A 20,884-nucleotide genomic window follows, 5' to 3' on the forward strand; every position below is an offset into this window, starting at 1 on the left:
TTCAAATGGCGGTTTCCATACTTATTCATTGGCCATAGCCGTTTTAAGTGGTCGCATTTGCATAGATTTGCAAATATTTTTCATGAACATTTATTTCTACAAAATTAGAAAATAAAAAAATAAAAAAATATTTTCCTGGGGTAGAGACCGTAGGACGGGTTCCATCCGGCCTTCTGAACCACATTGGATAACCTCCTCAACCGAGGCTTGACTTGGCTTGGTTCGACGTGGTTTGGTCGCTGCAACGCGCAATCCTCCCACACCGTCTCCCCCGTCTCGCCATCCCCCAACACCCAAACCCTAGAGACGCAGCGCCGCCGCCGCCGCCGCACCACCACCACCACCACCCGCACCGAGATGAGGCCGCGCGGCAGGGGAGACGACGTCGACGACGAAGACGACGAGGACGAGTACGAGGACATCACGCCGCCGCGGAGTACGCCGGAGCCCGAGGTCGACCCGGCCCCCGCGCCCTCGCCCTCACCCGCCCCCGACCCCGTACCCGCTCTGCCGCAGCCCGCGCGGGCCCCGCTCAGCAGCCTCGTTGTCAAGCCGCCGCCGCCGCCGCCGCAGGTGAACGGCGGCGGGTCGTCCCCGCCCTCTCCCGCCGCCCGCACTGCTCGTTCGCCCTCGCCCGTTGGCGGCGGCGGCCACCGCGGCCGCGGGGCTTCGCCCCCGCGGCACCGGCGGGAGTTGTCGCCGCCGCGCCCCCGAGGCTGGGAGAGGCGCCGGTCACCGCCGCCGGAGAGGCGGCGTCCTGGGAGCCCCCCGCTCCAGCGCCGCCGCTTCAGCCCACCGCCCCGGTTCCAGCCTCTACGGCAACCACGCTTCCACGACGAGCAGCAAGGTCTGTTGGAAACCCTCGTGTCTTCCTATTTTCTTGTAATGTTCTCTTTATAAATCCTGCTAAGTGCAAACCTATTTAGTCGATCTATATTTTCTTTGGATCGTGCGTGGGATTGTAAGGATTTCCTTTGTACTGTGTTGCTGGATTCGCACGCCATGTTTCCTTTACTTTATTATTTATTATATTATTTTGTGCGGTGCTGGTGATTATCTTGAAGGGGCAGGGTTCTTCTTCATGACACGTAATGTGCTGTTGTATTCCTTATCGCGACAGGGGTCACAAGTTATGTGATTAGAATTAGTTGTATGGTGATATGTGTGGAGGAATTGTTAGGCTATAAAGAGGAGGCTTGTCTGTTTCAGTAGCACCTTTCGTTCGGAATTTGTTTAAGGGATGTTCAGATTTGATCGAATGAAACTTGTGCAATGATGTAGAGGTTTAAAGTTACATAATTTGCTCAAATATATGTTTTTTTTCAGAGATGATTTTAGTTCTGGTACTTGTACTGTCATTTGATTGCAAAATTTACAATACACCACACTTGCTCTTTTCTTGTTCATGTGTTGAACATAGTGGAAATTTTGATTGAAAAGTTTACACTACACAAGACTTGCTATTACTTCTCTGTTCTTGTGTTGGAACATATTAGAAATTTTGTTTGCAAAGTTTGCAATGCACAAGACTTGCTATTTACTTCTCTTCATGAGTTGAACTTATTGGAAATCTTGTGACATGAAAGTTCTCTGTCTGTAGAATTACTAATATGATCTTATATGTGACAAATCTAAATACTTTTGTGTGCATTATTAGTATTTGAAAGCTTGGAATGATTGGTCGCACGCATTATAGGACCTTAAGCAAAAGAGAACATAGATTATAATAGTTTCACTAAGCAATTTATTCATTTAAAAGTTGTTATTGCAAGCTGTCCTGTCACACCTCATGCTTGAAGCATAGCAAGTGCTATCTGAGTACCTGAGTAACTTTTTATCGTTCTAAAACTTCTCGCCTGTATGATACCTTCTATGGTTTGCATTGCTTTCTAGAGTTAATAAGAAATTAACATGCCTTTTAATGTTTTCCCCTTTTCTTTCTTTTGGATTATTGCATGTCTCATTTGCAAGAAAGCCATAGAAGATAGTTACCATGATAGCTGGGTTTTCATTTTTGTATGAATGATGTCAAGCTTGTTTCAACCATCGCTGCATGACGTTATCCTTGTATTATCTCTGATTCCTCTTTATATAGGTGCTGATGTGTTGTGCAATGCCATTGCTCAAGCACTGAACCCTTGTTTTACCTTCTTTTCTCTTCTGTTTGATTCCATCAGTTTGGAAATGGTTTTTCAAACAGTTGACTAAACAAATTGCTCATTATCTTCAAATTCTAGTATGCAAGATCTAGCAGTTGAGGAACTGTAATGGAGTACAGTTAAGACCTTACTAATAGTTTTTTAGTATTGTGTTATCATTATGATCATTTAACAGGCAGTTCAAAAATTGTACTAATTACTAGTTCAATTCATTCTTATTTTATTGAATTCCTTCATTCACCAAGTGAAATGCCTTGTGGTATCATTTATTTCATCATGTTTTACAGTATTCCTTTTGATTTCGAGCAGTATCTTGTCAGCTATAACTGCCAAATAGTTATTTCATATAAGACAATAATGCCTCGTTATTAAATAACCATAATATAGGTAAATGTTGCACACAGCGTGTCTGAAACCACCTCATATGCTTGAGAAATTCTAAATATCTTCTAATACTTTGCTGGCTTGGATGTCCAGTGTAATGACCAAGCACTGCAAGCTCCAGTAAATATCAAATGAAGTATGGAGTTTGCTGTTCTACTGGAATAGTTTCCAACTTGACTGTACTGGATGCCATTCCTTTTCAAGATGGGACATTATTGTTGATGCTTTGGTATTGTCCCGCCTGATGGTTTGTTTTATTTGACAGCATAGTAATGTGGAAGTATTCTGCCTTGCTGACACAAATATTGTGAAAAGGCAGTTACATTTGCATTTGCAGTATGGTGAACTCTGAAAAAGGTTTGAAGGGTTGAGATAACCAAGGAATGAAGGGATGAGATGGACTGTTGTAGTAACACAGCTTGGGTATGCTAGTGCTTAGGTATTGCCTAAGAACTATGACGTTTGGAATTAGCTTTGAGGATACCTAGAAACTTCAAGAACATGTTGGTTCTTACCATCATCAATATTTGAACCTTTAAGCTTTTGGGATCAGGGCTGAGAAATTCAGGAAGCCACAGTTCAATTGCTTATTTAGGGGGTCATCGAAAACTAGAAGCCTGAGTTTGATGACGTTAATCTGGAACTTGGATATAGACTTATAACATGAATCCAAATCTGACCAACACACCCTTTGAGTTTTTGGTATTTTGTGTTCCCCACACAATGAGCCAAGTCATTGGGTACATTTTAGACATAGGATTATGCCACTTTGCTTGCCAATTTTTTGAACAAGTTAGAGCCTTAAGAGGTTGGGACAATGATGTTGAGATAAGGAAGTAACTGGCTGCTGCAGATACTTTTTTGTAAGTGAATTGCTGGGCATGCTCACATCTTCATGACTGAAGCCTCAAGGGATGTTCATATAGCATTGATATTGCAGCTGTCTCAGGTTGCAATGTGGGACATTCCAAAGATCACTTTTGCCCTAGACGCTGCATGCTTATAAGGTGAAGTTCCTTTTATGGTTGAGAAACAGAAACCAACAAGGTGACTGTTAAGGAACATGAGTTGGTAGCATTCACAGGGACATAGGATGTCTGGTGGTTGATCTCTTCCCTGTTGAAAGTTGGAGCTCTTCTATAGATCAATGGACAGTTTTGTGATGTGTGACAATTGCATAATCTTGTGCAATCATGTGGAGTGCGAAGCATTTGGTCACTGGACCGACATGCTTGATTCTAATATTTGAGATAGCATCAACAAACTGCTGCAGCGGTCTACGCATCACATAGTTATTGCCCTGACAGATGTTTGAGAGCTGCTTGCATGGAATTATGGGATCCTATTGGCTAGAGGAACTAAGATTTTCTTAGCAACAGACAACACCACTCTTTGGACATGTAGCTACTAACTACATTGTGAACCACCGGAAGGCTGGTAGTTTCGTTTTCAGTTGGGCTGCAGTTGCAATGGTATTTTCCTTCTCAGAAATGTGGGTCTTTGTTACGACTTCTTTCGACATTTGGAGAGTCGCTTTTTTTGAAAGTAGTTCTCATGAAGTGGTTGCCTATTTCAGTTCCATGTGGCTAGTGTAAGCATTCCTTGCTGAATGTTAATTGACGTTTTCCTTTAGTGCTTATTGTATTTTTTGATACTTCCTTTTCAGGATATGGAATGCATGGAGGCCCTTCGCCACCGCGCCCACGCAGACCAGAAGGCAGCAAATTTGATGATGCAGGTCCACGTTACACCCATGGTTATCAAGGGGGTGGTAGAGGAGGTGTGAGGTTCCGAGAGGGTTCTCCACCATACGGAAGAGGAGGCAGATCTTACGGGAGAGGCTATGGTGCTCCTCCTGGAAAAGATTTCATTAATATTGATGGAGAATATGTTCACAGGAATGATCCAAATTTGTCGCCAAGAGAAGGTGATTGGATATGCCAGAATCCAAAGTAAGTTGACCTGTCACCATGATAGTATGTGCTTTCTTAGTTACTTTATCTTGATTTCTAATTTTTCTTCCTGTTTTTCATGTCAGTTGTGGAAATCTCAATTTTGCTCGGCGCACTCACTGTAACAACTGCAACAAGTTCCGCTATTCAGCACGTGAAGCATATGAACCTAGGCGTAGCCCTCCAAGGGGTTACCCCAGCCCTCCTCCCCGAGGGCCTCCAAGGATGGTTGGTCCACCTGGTGATCGAGCCCCCCCAAGAGAGATGGCCAGGTACAGATCACCACCTCATGGCTGGGGTGCAGGTGAATCTAGGGGATATGCAGCTCGATCCCCTCCAGAACGACCAGTACGGTTTACAGATGCATCACCTAAGGAAAGAATGGGCTTCCGTGGCGAGCGCGACTTGAGGGACCGTGCAAAGTTTGAGTGGTCTGCCACTGATGACTATGGTCGGAGGGAGCGCCCACATGATGGTTATATTGACAGGAGTCGGCGTCGCTCAGGGTCTCCTCGGGCTAACTGGGGCAATGATCTGCGTGACAGAAGCCGCTCTCCTCCACGGAACAGACTGATGAAGAGTTCCTTCACCGGCAGGGGTCGACCAGACAACTATGCTGCTGATCCATATGCAAGCCGAGGGAGACCCAACAGTATGGAGGCTGGCCATGGGCGCGGGCATGGTTATAGACCAGGAGGTGGCCCATACCCCGGCGAGGGTAGAGGTGACCGACGCCCTGCTCCACGTGGTAGGAACGAAGATAACTACTAGATCATCATTTCAAAGCAGTTGAGCAATTGCATTTTCGTTTAGTTGGTCCCGAAAGGAAACCTAGTCAAGGTGGAGGTTGACGATATCTGCAGCCTGTAATATTAAAGATTCCATACTGTGTTCTGAACCGTGGTAACTGTGTTGCTCGATGCTGTGAGGTTATAATTGACTTCTGTCACTAGGTGCATGATGTTTCAGAGGTCGACAATTAAAGGTGAGTTCAGAAATGAACAAACTCACTATTCTTTAACCGTCTCTTGGATGATCATGTGAGCTACTTGGGCTGTTTGGTCGTGGCAATTGATTATATGTTTCTCCTTTGCTGGGTCGGCACATCCCTTGGAAGCATCTAAGGTTGATGAGCAATTGAGCACAATGCAACTTGGTAGTCTACATGTTGCTAGCTTGGTCAGTTTACTCGAGTGGACAGCATTATTTCAGTGCATGGGCAGATGTGCAGAAGCACATGAATTTGTTTGGTTTAACGAGTGAAAATGCGAGGATCACTGAAGATTCCTTCTGGTAGTGGCTGTGATGTTTATGTGAAGCCGTCATCACTTTTTGGACTATGAAGCAATCTCAGCTCTGGAGTCTGGACTGATAGTTCGCAGTGCTGTGTTCCACTTCCACATGATCTTGGTTCGTGGCCACCACGGATAGTGAAACTGTTCCTGAGTGTACCCCACTGAAGATGTGCCCTTCTAGTATACATTGATGCCATGGCAAAGCGAATGTGCTTTCTGTTTAGGATCGTCATGGGATCCTCGTGACGTCGATGTTCATTCGAGCTCTTTGCTGTGTCTTGTCACGGAGTAGGGTTCACCGGCAGTTGCCAACCTTTTCACTCTAAGTTTGAGAGAGGCCTGCAGGCTGCAATTCAGAATTAGCCATGGTAAATGCCAGTGTGCAAAGGTTTTCTTGATCCGAATTTCTTTTTTTTCTTTTTTAGCTATTCCGATAAGAACTACTCTCTAATTCAATGTATATATATCATTAATGGCACCAACGTGGTCTACTAAGTGAAGCTTCGATCAACTATATCTATCCATTAATAATTATTAATGTACTTTTTATGGTGAATGGTAATATCAATCTTATATTGTCAGTATTCGTAAAAAATGGTCGATTTTTTTTATAAGTCTTATTGATAGAGTAAAATTTACCCGTGGTCCTCAAAGTTGCACGAGCGTGTCACATAGATTCCTTAACTATTAATTTGCAGAACTAAGGGTTTGTTTGGATACCCTGCGTTAAAATTTAATAATTAACACTCTCAAATAGAGTGCTAAAGTTTAACACATTGGGGTGTTTGGATGATGTGTTAAACTTTAACACCTTTGGTGGGAAATGACTCCATTGCCCCCCCCTCATTTATGGCCAGCGGAGAGAGAGGGAGGAGAGAGAAGGGGTAACCTGGGAAAAAGTGGAGAGGGGACCACTTTTAACACCTTTAGCAAGTTTTAACACCTCCTCCATGTGTTTATGAAAAATGGGGTGTTAAACTTTAACACCCCACTTTTAACACAAGTGTTTTGGATAGGAAAGTGTTAAAAAGTGTTAAAAGTGGGGTGTTAAACTTTTAACACCCCCTTCCCAAATAGGACCTAAGTCTCTAAACTTCTTAACTATGTTACTTAAGGTTTAAATATCAATAATTAGAATATACTCGCTTATGAACAAGATTAGGCCGTCTGACCATCTAAGAACTCAAAGACGCAAAGAGTAGCAACTCAAAAAAAGTGTATTTTTCATCTCCCGGTATTGCAAAAGTGTGACATTCATTTGGTGCAAAACAACCCCTTAAATAACTAAAATGGTGCATTTATGATCCCAACTTGATTTAACAATGGTTTAGTGCCATCTAATGGCTATCTATGCTATGTAATCATGTGACTAATCCCTACTTAGCGATGTAATATGCTGAGTCGAAGATATAAAGCCCACAACAAATTAGTAAATCCTCTAATAAATTTCCTATCCCATAAAAATTTATGTGAAAAATTAATGGAATCGATTCACATTACACTATTATAGTGATTGACTCAATATTAGACGTGGCTAAGCAATGATTGGTAAGATGATTACATGGCCTACCTGATGTTATATAGCACTAAACCATTGTTAAACTAAAGTGGGGATGATAAATGCAACAATTTAGTTAGTTAAGGAGTTAATTTACACCAAATCCACGAGGATTGATATCACACTTTTGCGATACTTGTGATGAAAAATACATTTTTCCATGAAAAACACGTAGAGAAGGAGAAGGAGATGTCGGCAGATTGTTGCAAGCAACTACAGCGTTGCAAATCACTATTTTGTCAGGTGTCTATTTGCAAACATACCTGTTTGTTCCACGTTCTGGCTTCTGCCGCCTCCTTATCGCTGTGGCCGGATTGCCCTGCTCCCAGCTCTCGCTGGCCGTCCGTCTCTTCTCTCCCTCTCCTGCTTCCTCCTCGTACGCCGCTGCACCCCGATGGCTGCCACGGCGAGCCTCACGGCCATTGCTCCCTCCCCTCCAGCCCTCCTCAAAGCATCCCCTCCTGCGCTTATCTCGCTCCGGCCCGTCTCCCGCCGTTGCAAGTCCCTGTCCGTCAAGACCAAGGTAAGTAACCTTATCTTTCCCGCTTCCCGATATGCGGCAAGATATATTCATTGTTTGCTTCTACTTCTGCTCTTGGCGTTCTGGGTTACGGATGCTACTATTTCTAGAAATTGTGATGGAAGAGAGAACTGGAACGAGAAATTCTTCTGTTTCCCCCCCTTTTGGCGGCATGTGCTCCTGAGTTGTTTGCTTATTCCGTCATAGTTATAGCATAAGACTACATGAGTACAGCGAGAATTGGGGGCACCTTTCTGTTTTCGTTAGTTTTGTTTCCAGATATGCTGTGCTCGAGTACGAGACACTGAATTAGGTGGTTCTTCACTTGATATTGGTTGGACTTGGGCTCACAAACCTCTATATGGTTATCAAACTAATATGCAGGTGCCCTTATGTTGTGAAGTATAATAGCACGACTAATTGCTACATTTATGGTGCTAAGATGCTAAAATCCCGGAACAGTAAAACTACAATCATCTCTAGTAAAAGAAAATGTGGCTTCATGAGGTGTGCACAATATAATTTGTTCTTTTGAAAAATATTGTCTTTCAGGGTTTAGATGCTAGTAAGATTATAATTTAAATGAGATTTATAAATAAAGTACATTAAAAATAATTGTTTAAGCTGCGATTTGGAGGTTACTGGTGTCCAAAACATCACCTTTTCTGACTAGAGAGGTACTGGATCCTGAAAGCCCATTGTGGTTAAAATTTCAAACAATTAGTAGTTTGGGTTAATATGTGATAAGAGATAATCCCTTCGAGATGTATAAGTTTCTTAAGTTTAATTGTACTGGCTATATAATCAATCTAGGAAACGTACAATCCCTGTATGTTCAGCCAAATTGATAGGTAATGTTTAATGAGAAGTCGATAACTGTTTCTGTGGCGCTATGTGCGGTGTGTGTTGTAAACAAACTAGTTATTCTTCTTTTTAATGCAATGACATGTTCAAGAAAAACAAGTAGAGACCTGTTTGGGGTAGTGAGTTTTTTTTTTAAATAGATAGTACTTTATCCTCCTTTACTTGTTTTTTACCTCAATTTTCAAACTTTTCATTAAACAGGCCACAGAAAATGACCAGTCTGCTAAAAAGCCTCAGAAGGTACGCAGCATCCTTTGCAAGGACTGTGAAGGAAATGGTGAGCAAGTTTTTTTTCTGGATTTTACTAAAGAAAGATTCTCCTTTTTTCCCAACTGCAGTTAAATGCTGTCGAGTTATATAGGGATACAGTATGCAATACCTAAAGGTCATACATCTCCTTACTTCAATAATTTGGAGCTCCTTACTTGAATAATTCAATGTAAAGGAAGTAAATCTGGATAGAAACTAGCTACAAACTCCGCTGATGCTTTCCTCATTGGGTTTGGACTCTTTCGAGCATTGGGTTCCCAGGGCAGTAAGATTCTGTCTGGTGTTAATCAAATGGTGATTATGTGTTTTTTTACTGGTGTTGTCACAAAACATTGAACACTTACACACCTCAAATGGTGTAATTTTTTTTCATTATTTCACCATCTTGAATATGTGAATATTTGTTCGCATAAATGTGCTCTAAACTCAATCACATACTAATCATAGTCGCTACATTACACCTGAGCAGTCTAACTGTGTACCTTTTTTTCCTTCCTAATTCATATATGTGATACTGCTTACCGTTCCTGTACATGGCAGAATTATATGGTATTGCCCAAGTATATGAGAGAGTCAACAGTCAAAATAAATAATACCTCTGCCACAATACCAAAGTGAACAAATTCATCTTGCATAATATCTTAGCTGTTTGAAAATCCTCTGAAGCAACTTCATTTTGCAAGCTTGAAAATAAACAATTAAGAATCCAAAGTTATTGGTACATCCAATTCTTCAGAGGTGGATCAGATCGAAGGCTCTTGTTCTTGACCCATAAGTTTGTAAACACTAATTTTTTGGAGCACTGTTTGTTCATTTTTGAATTACCATGGTTTGTAGTGGGTTAAGACATCCTTTTAATGTGGACACTATGCATCCACTTCTAATAGTTCTTTCCAGCTTTGTATTATGTTTTTATTTGCAACTGTTTGATTGCAAATTTACAGGTGCAATCGTGTGCACCCAATGTGAGGGACGTGGGGTGAATTCCGTTGACCATTTTAATGGCCGATTTAAAGCTGGAGCTTTGTGCTGGCTTTGCAGGTATAACAAAAAGTAGTTGCCTCACTAAGAACGGTCACTAGATATACATCTACTTTGTTAGAAATGTCAAAAAAAAAAATCCGCCAATTCATTTGAGATTCAACAGCTTGTTTGACCCAGCTGGTTGTACAAAATCTTTATCTTGCAGAGGAAAGCGTGAAATTCTATGTGGGAGCTGCAACGGTGCTGGTTTCTTGGGTGGCTTTCTGAGTACCTTTGATGAAACTTCAGACTAGGGTCGTCGGTTTTTGTTCTTTCTCTTTAAATTGTATTTGGAAAAATATATCTAATTTTTTATTTGCGTTATTTTGGAACCTGTGGGGTCATTTTGTACCTCACGAGAAGTTTAATAATTGTATTTGCTACTTTTCATGGAAAAAATGTATACACTGACATGTAGGCTTGGATCCACCATGTCAAACTCCACAAAGTATGTTCCAATTGTGCTATTTATTTAGATATGTATATGTCCCATATCAAAAGGATATGTCTCTGATTTATTTTAATTGTTCTATCTTCATACCATGATGAATTTTCACATTTTAGGAATACTAGCAAGATGCCCGTGCGTTGCTACAGTGAAATGTGGTTGTATTTTCTAAATCTCATGTATTTTATATTTCTATTACTATATTTTATTATAACGGATCTCTATACATTTGCTAGAAAATCAATAGAATTTTGACTTAACATACTTTTTCTACTCATACTTAATACTTTTTCTACTCATACTTATTACACTTTTTATTTAAGCGAGTGAGTTCTAGTAAAAAAAATAGGTACAAGTATAATATACCGTACCATGCAACCATTCTAATTTTAATCTTAAAGTATATGAGGAATATATAAGCGAACCGTAACACAGTGGACAACTGTATAAGCGATTTATACGGTTACTTCATTCAACCAAATAAATGAAACACCATTAGAACCAACCAACCTGCAGATTTGAACATTCATGGTTCGCAGATACTCGAGTACATATATAGGCTCAACGTATTAGCTGATTGATGGGTATAAACAGCATGTAGAAAATTTCAACACAGCCCAAGAGGTTGAGGCAGGTACTTATAAAATTTTCAAGTGTAATTCAGATGACGAGTTAGGTCCTAAGGCAAAGAAACGAGCAAACAAAGAAATTAGCATATTTGATTACTCAGATTGTTTTGTTGCCAGATGAAGATAAATGGTACCAAACTTCCAACACTCCACTAATCCAACAAGTTAGCTCAGCACTCCAAGCCGTGCGGTCGTACTAATGAGACCATGATATACTCCAAGCTGGAGTATTTGTAGTTTGGGTAGAGACCGTACTTCACCACTATGATGTACTTGTAGCCTCGTAGGAGGAAAAAAAAACTAACCTTTGCATAAAGGGGTCATCTTTGGTTCAGAGGAACCAAAGATTTCACGAGAATTGACGGGAGAAGAACACCTTGATGGGAGAAGAACACCAGGATCTTTAATTGTAGGAAAAATTGGGTTTGTCACACCGAAAAATTCATGTTTTATAAATTTATCATCGAATCGTTCCGGTACATCTTAATACCATCGAAAGATGTCGCCGTTTAAATTTTACCACTCCGTCACATTTTCCTCCATCCATACTGCCGTTTCTTCACGATTTCTCTTCCTTCTGCCGTTTGGCTCTCAACCTTTCTTTGTTGGAAATATTTTGAAGGTGGTCAAAAGGGAAACTAACAGAGAGGAAAAATAGGAGGGATAAGGTGACGCCCGACTACATTTCCCTCGCGAACGTCCACCTCGCGCCTCGATCGGAGGCGCAACCGAACTATGGTTGTGGCCCCGAGCGACCCTGCGCTATATGAAGTGGGGGAGCCGGCGGGTTTTGGGTTGACTGCTAACGCACCAAAACCTCCAGAGAATCCCCCTACATGCCAACCCGATCGTGGCAGCGCTGGAATCGTCCGAAGGCTATCGCCACACCACCATCGTCGTCGCTGGACAGACGAGGTGGAGGCTCGAAGGCAAGCGTGATCTACGTCAAGCTTGTACACCTGTCTCATCCCTACTCTAATTGGTGTTCATGTTCTTAGATGCCTAAGATCCTGTTTAGATTAAGACTCTGTAATGTAGTTTCCTACATTCTTCTCTCTCCAACCAGTGCACGGAGGAGCTGCTCCCCCTCCAACCAAACCAGAGGAGCCGGCGAGCCGCATGTGCTTGCTGCTTTCATTGGTCAGGAAGTGAAGGGCCGTTGCTGCTTCCATTGGTCAGGAAGTGAAGGGCCCTTGCTGATGCGTGCTAGGTCTGGGTGCTGCCACTGCAGGATCTAATTCCCTTGCCATGGCATGTACTACAGCAGTAGCAGGCAGCGAGCTGCAAATCCTCAGTGCCCAGCTCTAAATCGGTTTCATCCTCAATGGAACACGAATCCATTCAGCTTCTTTGCAGGTGCCATAATGTACTTGAGCCCGACGGGGAAAGGTGTGACGGGACACAGTTGGTTCACGGTGGACTTTGGCGTAGCCAAGCTGGGCAGCCATGGCTAGAAGCTAGCTTGGGCGCAGTGGCCGAGCCGAGCTGGGGGCGAAGAAGTGGGTTGATGCGCGGGCAGAGTGGCAGCCTGCGACCAAGCCAAAATATTGCGCGCCTATGGGCAATGTGGAGCTGATGTGAGGTGTGGCCATAGGTTGAGTAGGTTGAGACACAGCAGCCTGCGGGCTGCCGCCAACAACCTGGGTGCAGCGCTTGCGCTAAAGATGGAGAAGATGAATAGGAAATAATGGAGATGACGCCCTCGCTCCCCGCCGACTGCCACGAGGCCGCTCCGCCGCCCGACTCCCCTGCTCCGCTACCACCTCTCCGCCGCTCGCCCTCGCTCCCCGCCGTCCGTCTCCCCCGCTCCGTCCCTCCCTGCTCTCCGCCGCCACCACCCGCTCTTGTCGGATCCAGATCTGACGCAGGGCGCGACGTGGAGGGAGGGGGGGTGCATGCCGGCACCGTCAGCCCATGCCCCAGCGCCGCCACCCACAAGCCTCATCTTTGTTCTCGGCCCCCTCCTTCCTGTCCCCGCCGGATGAGAAGCTTTTTCCCCTTTAACCCCCCTCCCTTCCCTCCTTTTTCCACCCGAGCCCCCCTCTCTTCAGAATTTGGACTGCGGGTTGATTCCATAACAGTTGAGGGACTTTTTAGCAAAATGACCACAACGGACGAAAAAAAATTGGCAAAGCGTTACTTGCTTTAATATTAAGTATAGATATGGTACGATATAAACTTGATGTGACCATCAATTCTATAATTCATTTAGCTAGTAGTCCCGCGAGAAAGTATAATGATCTAATTATTTCAGAAAATGAAGCTTCACGAATTGTCCCTGTGCTATCTTTTTTGTTCTTTACGAATCAGATACAAACACTCACATACACGCACGCGCAGTCGTCCCTTCGAACACACGCACACAACTCTACCCCTATGAGCACCTTCGAAAGACTGAGCCGACAAATTCTCAAGATTGACGAAGCCACCACTGGCGCCCCGCTATCAACGGGCATGTCGCCTACCACTAAAAGAATAGCACCAGTTAATTCCTGTAATAAATCCAGGAAAAACAGCATTACCGTGCAACATTTTTGTTGGATCTAATTTGCACAATCGTAATGAGACAATAACACCCAATTTTCCAAGCTTTGGGTTGGACTTCGGGTATTGGGTTTTGAGCCCACCCGTAGTATTGAACAAGGGTAGAATTAACTAATAAACTTTTGTTCTCTAACATTAAGACTTTTGAGCTAACCCTTCAACATGAAGTAAGGACAACAATATAAAAGAGATACTATATGTATATCGGCCCACCTCTCAAATTTTGCAAAAATGAGAAGGATTACTCATCCAAAATGACTATTCACACCCACATATGTAATTCGGATTTTATGCCTAACTATTTTGTTTGGACCTACCATGGAAAAAGTGGAGTTATGATGGAAGATGATGATGAAAACAACATTCCAAGATTGGACTTGAAAGGATCTTGATGTCGCCTAGAGGGGGGTGGGGGGTGAATAGGCGAATTGACAATTTATTCAAATTTCAACCCACTCGAATATTGTACTAGGGCTCGTTGGTCAGACCAGTCTGCTTGACCGATCAGGAGCTGCGTAGCTCACAAAATGATGCTCGAGTCCCTCTTCAACATCTAACACTAGCAAGTCTTGGAGAGTAGCTTATGTGGATAATTTCCTACTGGATACAGTAGTTCCTACACACAAGAAGATCGAATCAGAAGCACAAATATTATGCTAGAAATTAACGAGTGAGGCAAACCAAAAGGAGACACAAGGATTTGTTTCTCCGAAGTTCAGATTCACCCCTATGAATCCTACGTCTCCATTGAGGTGCCTATTGGAATACGAGTCTATTTCAACTCTCTTCCAACAAGCCGGGTCTCTTTCGACTACTTTCCTTATTTTCACTAGTTTGATCTTTTTCCTTGCGGAGGTAAGATCGTAGCCCTCACAAACTTACCACTGCTCACCACACCTTGGGATCTAACCGGCGACGCCTAGCCGTCTAGGAGGCACACCTCCAAGAGTAACAAATGCTTCAATGCTTTCTTGACATCAACCATAAGTGCTCAAGCTATGGATTGCTCTTCTCACCTCACAATTTCTCTCAATTGACTTCTCTCTACAACCCAACTCACAAGATCTCACAAGGATCACACAACCTCACAAAGAGGGGTTGGAAAGAGCTTTTCATGGCTTTGGCCCAGCTTAGAATGGACAAGGAACACTTTTTGGAAGCTCAGAACAGCAACCTCCAAATGAGGAGGTCGTGGGGTATAAATACCCTATTGCCCAAAAACTAGCCGTTAGGCACACTAGCTGGACCGATCAGACCGATTGCTAGACTGGTCAGACCGGTCTAGTTTGAAAACTACCCGTTGGAACAAGGTTCCGGAATTTCCTGCAAGATTCTTCAGAAAATGCTGAAACTTCTAGAAAATCTTTCGGAAAAATCCAAAGCTCTCAAGTTAGCATCACCCAGAACACCTGGATTGGTCAGACCGGTCTTCCAAACCAGTCAGACCGGTCTGGCTGTGTCAGCCCCAAAACTCTCAACACTCACCCTTGATTGGCTCAAAGAGTGAACCAACCCTTGTTAGCTGATATGGAACTTTTAGCTCACTTAGGGGTTTTTCTCATGGCCAAACTCTCATAGTCAACTAAGAGCACTTTTGGTGTTGTCAATTTCCTAATGTTGCATCCCTCTTGATAGTACGACATACCTACTCAAGAATAAATATAAACACTATATTTTCCACTTGAGCTTGAAAGTCTTCACCCATGCCATACTTTGATCAATAATCATTTTGAGGGCTCTTGACATAGCTATCATCTTGAGCACATCCATCTTGAGCTAATGACTTAGGATTCTCCTTTGTTCATGTGAGACATACTTAAATCCTTAAGCCACTCCATTTATCAATCAAAATAGATTAGATGCATTGCATTGCTTCTCTTGATAAGGCTTGACTTGATGCCTCGAAATCCCTAAGAGATAGCCACTTCACCTTAGCATTGTTCATGGCTCAAGTCACCATTTGACCAAACCTTGCTTAGTACCTCGTTGCAAATCCCTTGCTTGATCTCTTCATCCATTCAAGCCATTATGAGTTTAGCTTTGGTTTTGACATCAACAATAAGATCCCATTTGAAATTCGCTTCAAATACTTGTTCTTGATTGATAGTTCAACCATCATAGAATACTGAGGACCAATGGTGGTCACCCTTGGATAATGAGTGATTGACAATGTTGTGTTGGTTTGATGTTGTTCTTGGCTTGTAATGTGCAGGTGTAGGATGTGGTGTGACGGCCGATGGCATGCGGTGAAGGTCAAGCGAAAGGTTCATGCCGATGGACTAAGGGCGGTGAAGGATGAACACGAGTAGGCTTGGACCGATGGACTTGAGGAGTCCGGGCGAAGTCATGGGTGGTCCACATGGTGCACGGATTGGCAAGACAACATGACGGTGATGAAGACGATGTCGGTTGAGTCAAGCGGGACGGAGGCAAGTCAAGTAGGAGGCCCGGGAGCCAAGAGCCGGGAGCGAACGACTTGGAGGCGTTAAAGGCTTGGTGGACACCGGACACGCGTCAACATCGAGGAGGTCGCGTGGCGGCCAAGCGAAGATGGACGGTTTGGGTGGTTTGGGCCTCAAAACCACCACGCTAGTAGGTTTCCCGGTTTGAGCCTCAAAATCGGGGGCGAGGCCGGTGCGGCCGTTGCTTCGAGAAGGAGGGCACGTGGCATCATCACGAAGCTTGCGTCGAGGCGAAGCAATATCGTGAAGGTGGCGTGTCCGTCCGATGAGCGTAGAAAAACTTGGACCAAAATGCCCCTGCGTGGGTAATTATCCTAGTTGTAGTTGTAGGGGTAGTTTGGTCATCCGTCCCGGACTATAAATATGGATGGATGGCTGTTCATTTCAGCACCTCTTGAGAAAACCCTAAATCATTTGCTTAGAGGCTAGCCAAGTGCTTAGAGAGAGAGGAGAGAGAAAGATGAGGGTGATTGCTCTTTTCTCTTGATAAACTTCATTTTAGTGGGTGGATGAAGGGAGGAGGCTAGTCCTCATCTTGTAAAGATGTTGGCCTCGTGATTTAGTTGAATTTGTGTGTCAAATCCATGGCTAAATCTTGTGTCTCTCCCATTTTTCTTTTTCCCCATTTTCGGAGTATTTTTAGGTGAATTTTTGGATCTCACGATTGGCAGCATTTTGAGGTGCTTTTCTTGAGGAAAATCGGTGCTAGGACATGTGCAAGAACATCTAGGATGATCTCCTAGCAAATCCATGCACGAGCACCTTGGATTTTGAGATTTCCTGAAAATCCCTTTCTTGTGCCCTTCTCCAAATTCATGGAATCTTGTGACCAATTCTTGAGCTTTTTGACTTGAAACTTTGGAAACATCTTTGGAATATTGTTGTGAGGCTATGGTTCAAATTTTGTGATTCTTGGAGGTCGTTTGGTCGAGTTTCAGATTTTTCTTCTCTCCTCACGAAGGCTGAAATCTGGGATTCTGGAAATTTCCAGACCTCCAGAAGTTTCCGAAGGTTTCTCCGGAAATCTCTGAAAATCCAGAATTTTCCGAAGGTTTTTCTGGATTTTTCCATACAAAGGTGTTGTTTTTCAAACTCCTTCTTCCGGTACTCATTTGGGCTATTTCTTGCTTCCGCTATTCTCAAATTAGGTTCCTAGCATCATTCCTAGGTCCATTAGCTCGTGCATAGCTAAGTGGACTTGATTTTGCTAAAAGAGAGGATTAGGGGAAGTTAGCCAAAATTTTTGGAGAAAATTTGAATTGGCTCCCATTCACCCTCCTCTGGTCGCCTTTCCGGTCCTTCAAATACATCCTCATGTTTCACTTTGCTCTTGCTTATCATTGATCTTTTATTTGTATCATGGGATCACACACTTGCTTGCTATCTTCATTGTGAGCCATATGATACTCATTCAACATATGGGTCAATATTACAACATGAGTATTAGAGTAGAATCCTACTCACAATCTTAGGCAAACAACTTAGTTCTTTAATTATTCGTTATTCAATTCACCAAAACCCACTTAGGAGCCTAGATGCACTTTCAATCTCCCCTTTTTGGTGATTGATGACAATCCGATTAAAGCTTAGGCCTTGTTTAGTTGGGGAATTTGGGAGGTGCCAAATTACTGTTACAGCACTGTAGCACACTGTAGCGTTTCGTTTGTATTTGTGAATTATTGTCCAAATATTGACTAATTAGGCTCAAAAGATTCGTCTCGCAAAGTACAACAAAACTGTGCAATTAGTTTTTAATTTCATCTACATTTAGTACTCCATGCATGTACCGCAAGTTTGATGTGATGGAGAATCTTCTTTTTGCATAGTGTTAAAGTTGGGAGTTGGGAGTAACTAAACATGGCCTTACATAAGATATATCAATAAAGCTTTTGAATGGTGAGATTTAGATAGAGCTCCCTCTTAGCATGTGCATAGGTTTCATTTTCATCAATTTTGGCCTAAAATGCCGACTTGCATCTTTTCAAGATAAATATGGAGCTGCCCCTAAATTTTAGCATCCGTGGGGTGCAAGTAAAGTGTGTGAACAAATAACACGTGATGCGTATGACATGTGATCATCAAATAATAATAGAAAACAAGTGTGTGTGCTGTCAGGGGTTAGACCGGTCTGCCCAGTCAGCACACACACAGGGCAATCACCATTTATAGCATGCAAAACAAACTAACACAAAGTCACTTAAGTGCATAAATAAGGTTCTACACACACAATAGCACACATTACATAGTATCAAGTCCACATAGGAATTAAGATCAAGTTTTACAGAACAGACTCTGTCTCTCTCAGCCTACAGGATTTAAACAAGAATTTTTATTACAGGAAGGATCACTGCCAAACTCAGACCGGTCCCTCTGACCAGTCAGACCGGTCACAATAGCCCAGCTACACTACATCCTTAAGATGAAGCTTTAATCCAATTCTTCTCCCCCTTTGTCATCAATCATCCATAAAAGGGGGCCTAGAGAAGGTGTAGCTGTGGTCACTAATCCTCAGGCGAGTCCTCAGGCTAATGAAGTCCTTCAATCCAACCAAGGCAAAGGAGACATAAGATAAATAGAATCTGACACTGTGATTTCCTCAAGAGGGGCTAGAGTGCTGTCAGATGTACCATGGGTGGAAGGAGGAGGAGGCGGATGAGCACCAAAGGTGGCCCGAGCAGTAGCCTCGACTGTATCTGTAGGAGGTGCTAAAGAAGAAACACCTGCAGGTGGCCCAAGGGTCGATCTAGGATAAAAAGGATATGCGCCACCATGAATGCTCGGTCCAAGATCTGACACAAAGGAAACAAAACCTCTTGCAGGTGGCTGAAATGGTGGAGGAGCTAAGGAAGAGCTTCTCAAATCTGGATAGAACATGCTACCATATTGGTCAAAGTAGCTGGATGCCATGTATTCCTCTATCCTTGCCTCAACTGAAGGAATCTCAATTTCTAGAGGTGAAGGAGAAATGGGAGAGCGAGGATGCTGTAGATTCATGTGGTTATGCATCATCTTAATTGAATCTCTTTCCTTCTTAGTAGCCTTCCACTGTCGCTGCTGTTCCACCTCAATATCCAATTGGCTCTTACACATGCCCACCATAAAGTTTATGAACTTTTTCATTGGAGAAGAGGGCCTCTGATGCTGCATCTGTGAGTGGCTGTGCTGCCCAGGTCCAAACCGATCAGACCGGTCAGGGGAACCGGTCAGAACGGTCCCTGCCTGGGCACTAGCTGGCTGCTAAAAATGCTGCTGCTCATGCCTTTCTACCCCTTGCTCTTGTATTTCAGGTTCTTCTGGTGGAGGAGATGGAATCCTAGGGGTCTTGCTTATAGGAGGTCTTATGGCTTATGCTTCACATCACAAGGGAATTTTGTCTTGGTCACTTTTCAATCATTATCATAATGTATGGACTATAGCTACAAATCTTTTGAGGATTTTCTGATAGATTCTTGATTTCATGCCAAATAAAGTCACATACATCAAATCGAGGTTCACCTGGTTTCAATGCTGCCATTAACTTCCTTTGATAAAGTGTCACATCTGAGGGATTCCCATCTCTAGAGGTGAGGGTCTTCCTAAGTAGCCAGTTAAGAATGGCATAGTAGGTGTAAAGACTCTTGACCTTCCCCCAATCTCCTATCCTATTCCTAGGATACATGAAGTGCATTTTTTAAATCTCAAGAACACCATCATTATGATGCTTTGGAAGATCTTCACCATCTCTAACTTTGAACAAAGTGGCAAAGGCTGAATAGGTGATATGATGTTTTTCATCCTCTGTCATCCAAAACATAGCCCTCTCACTTTCAACATATCCAAAGTAAAGAGTAGCATAGAACTAGGCAATGATTTCCCTGTTCCAGCTATGTTGAAGCCCATGACATGCTTTATCCTTTCGCTAGCACATATTTCCATGACTTCATTGAATATGGGATCATTTTTACTCCTCGTGTAATCCAAATCTACTCATTGTGCCTCATGAGTGATCTTGGACTTCTTTAGAATAATTGTGGTATAGAAATCCTGCTGAAAAGAACTCCAAAATCTATAATCATGAGCGGTTCTAGGCACACTATAGGGATCCTCCCTCCTTAGCTTCTTAGCTGCCTCGGTCATGCCATCCCCAAAATAATTTGTAGGCCCTCTGTGATAGGATAGGGTGGCCTAAGAATTATGAGTATCTCAAGGTTATCATCTCCATCATCATTATCATCACCATCTCCACCATCATCACCATCACCACCATCCCCATCATCATTTTCCTCATCACTGCTGCTCCCACCATTGCCTGCTGGCTCCTTGCCACTACGAATAGTATACTCCTCCTTGTCCTCATCATCACTACTAGTCTCATGTTCACTCTCCTCAACATCCTCAATCTCATCATCAACAGGGGCCCTTTTTTGTCCTCTCGACCTCAAAGATCCGGAACTAGTTCCACTGACAACTGGTTCCTCTTATCTTCTCTTTTTGATTCTTTCGGCATGGGGTCCCTTAGGCATAGCTGCTGGTCCTGGGTCAAAGGTATATGTCAAAGATAGTGTAAGATGCCAGGAATATGATTGGATGGATAAAAGTGTGAAAGTATCATGAATGAGAACAATTGGTACATTTCTAGGCCAAACTGATCAGACCGGCCTAAGCAATCGATCAGACTGATTGCACCCAGAAATGTGCCAATAGTCCTAGACAACAATTCTAGGAGCCATATCAGATATGATGAGTAAAATTTGGATTCTAGAGGCATTCCTAAGCAGATAGGTTGAACATACATGT

General features: G+C 43.1%; 2 protein-coding genes across 2 annotated transcripts; both read left to right on the plus strand.

The window, feature by feature from the left end:
* Positions 1 to 211: 211 nt before the first annotated feature.
* LOC101774320 (basic salivary proline-rich protein 2) lies at positions 212 to 6,339 on the plus strand. The gene is made up of 3 exons (XM_004965409.4): positions 212 to 847; positions 4,210 to 4,495; positions 4,582 to 6,339. The coding sequence occupies exons 1-3, from the start codon at positions 358 to 360 to the stop codon at positions 5,264 to 5,266; spliced, it is 1,461 nt and encodes a 486-aa protein (XP_004965466.1). The 5' UTR covers positions 212 to 357; the 3' UTR covers positions 5,267 to 6,339.
* A 1,299-nt stretch (positions 6,340 to 7,638) lies between these two features.
* Positions 7,639 to 10,520, plus strand: LOC101774726. The gene is made up of 4 exons (XM_004965410.3): positions 7,639 to 7,871; positions 8,934 to 9,009; positions 9,947 to 10,043; positions 10,192 to 10,520. The coding sequence occupies exons 1-4, from the start codon at positions 7,743 to 7,745 to the stop codon at positions 10,277 to 10,279; spliced, it is 390 nt and encodes a 129-aa protein (XP_004965467.1). The 5' UTR covers positions 7,639 to 7,742; the 3' UTR covers positions 10,280 to 10,520.
* Positions 10,521 to 20,884: the final 10,364 nt, after the last annotated feature.

This window comes from Setaria italica, chromosome IV, assembly GCF_000263155.2.
Source record: "Setaria italica strain Yugu1 chromosome IV, Setaria_italica_v2.0, whole genome shotgun sequence".
NCBI lineage: Eukaryota > Viridiplantae > Streptophyta > Magnoliopsida > Poales > Poaceae > Setaria > Setaria italica.

Excerpts from the sequence above, each read along its gene's own strand:
- LOC101774320 (XM_004965409.4), top strand. The coding sequence starts at position 358 with ATGAGGCCGCGCGGCAGGGGAGACGACGTCGACGACGAAGACGACGAG. Across the intron at positions 848-4,209 it reads CTTCCACGACGAGCAGCAAG|GATATGGAATGCATGGAGGC; the intron begins GTCTGTTGGAAA and ends CTTCCTTTTCAG. Across the intron at positions 4,496-4,581 it reads TGGATATGCCAGAATCCAAA|TTGTGGAAATCTCAATTTTG; the intron begins GTAAGTTGACCT and ends TTTTCATGTCAG.
- LOC101774726 (XM_004965410.3), top strand. The coding sequence starts at position 7,743 with ATGGCTGCCACGGCGAGCCTCACGGCCATTGCTCCCTCCCCTCCAGCC. Across the intron at positions 7,872-8,933 it reads CCCTGTCCGTCAAGACCAAG|GCCACAGAAAATGACCAGTC; the intron begins GTAAGTAACCTT and ends TTCATTAAACAG. Across the intron at positions 10,044-10,191 it reads GCTTTGTGCTGGCTTTGCAG|AGGAAAGCGTGAAATTCTAT; the intron begins GTATAACAAAAA and ends TTTATCTTGCAG.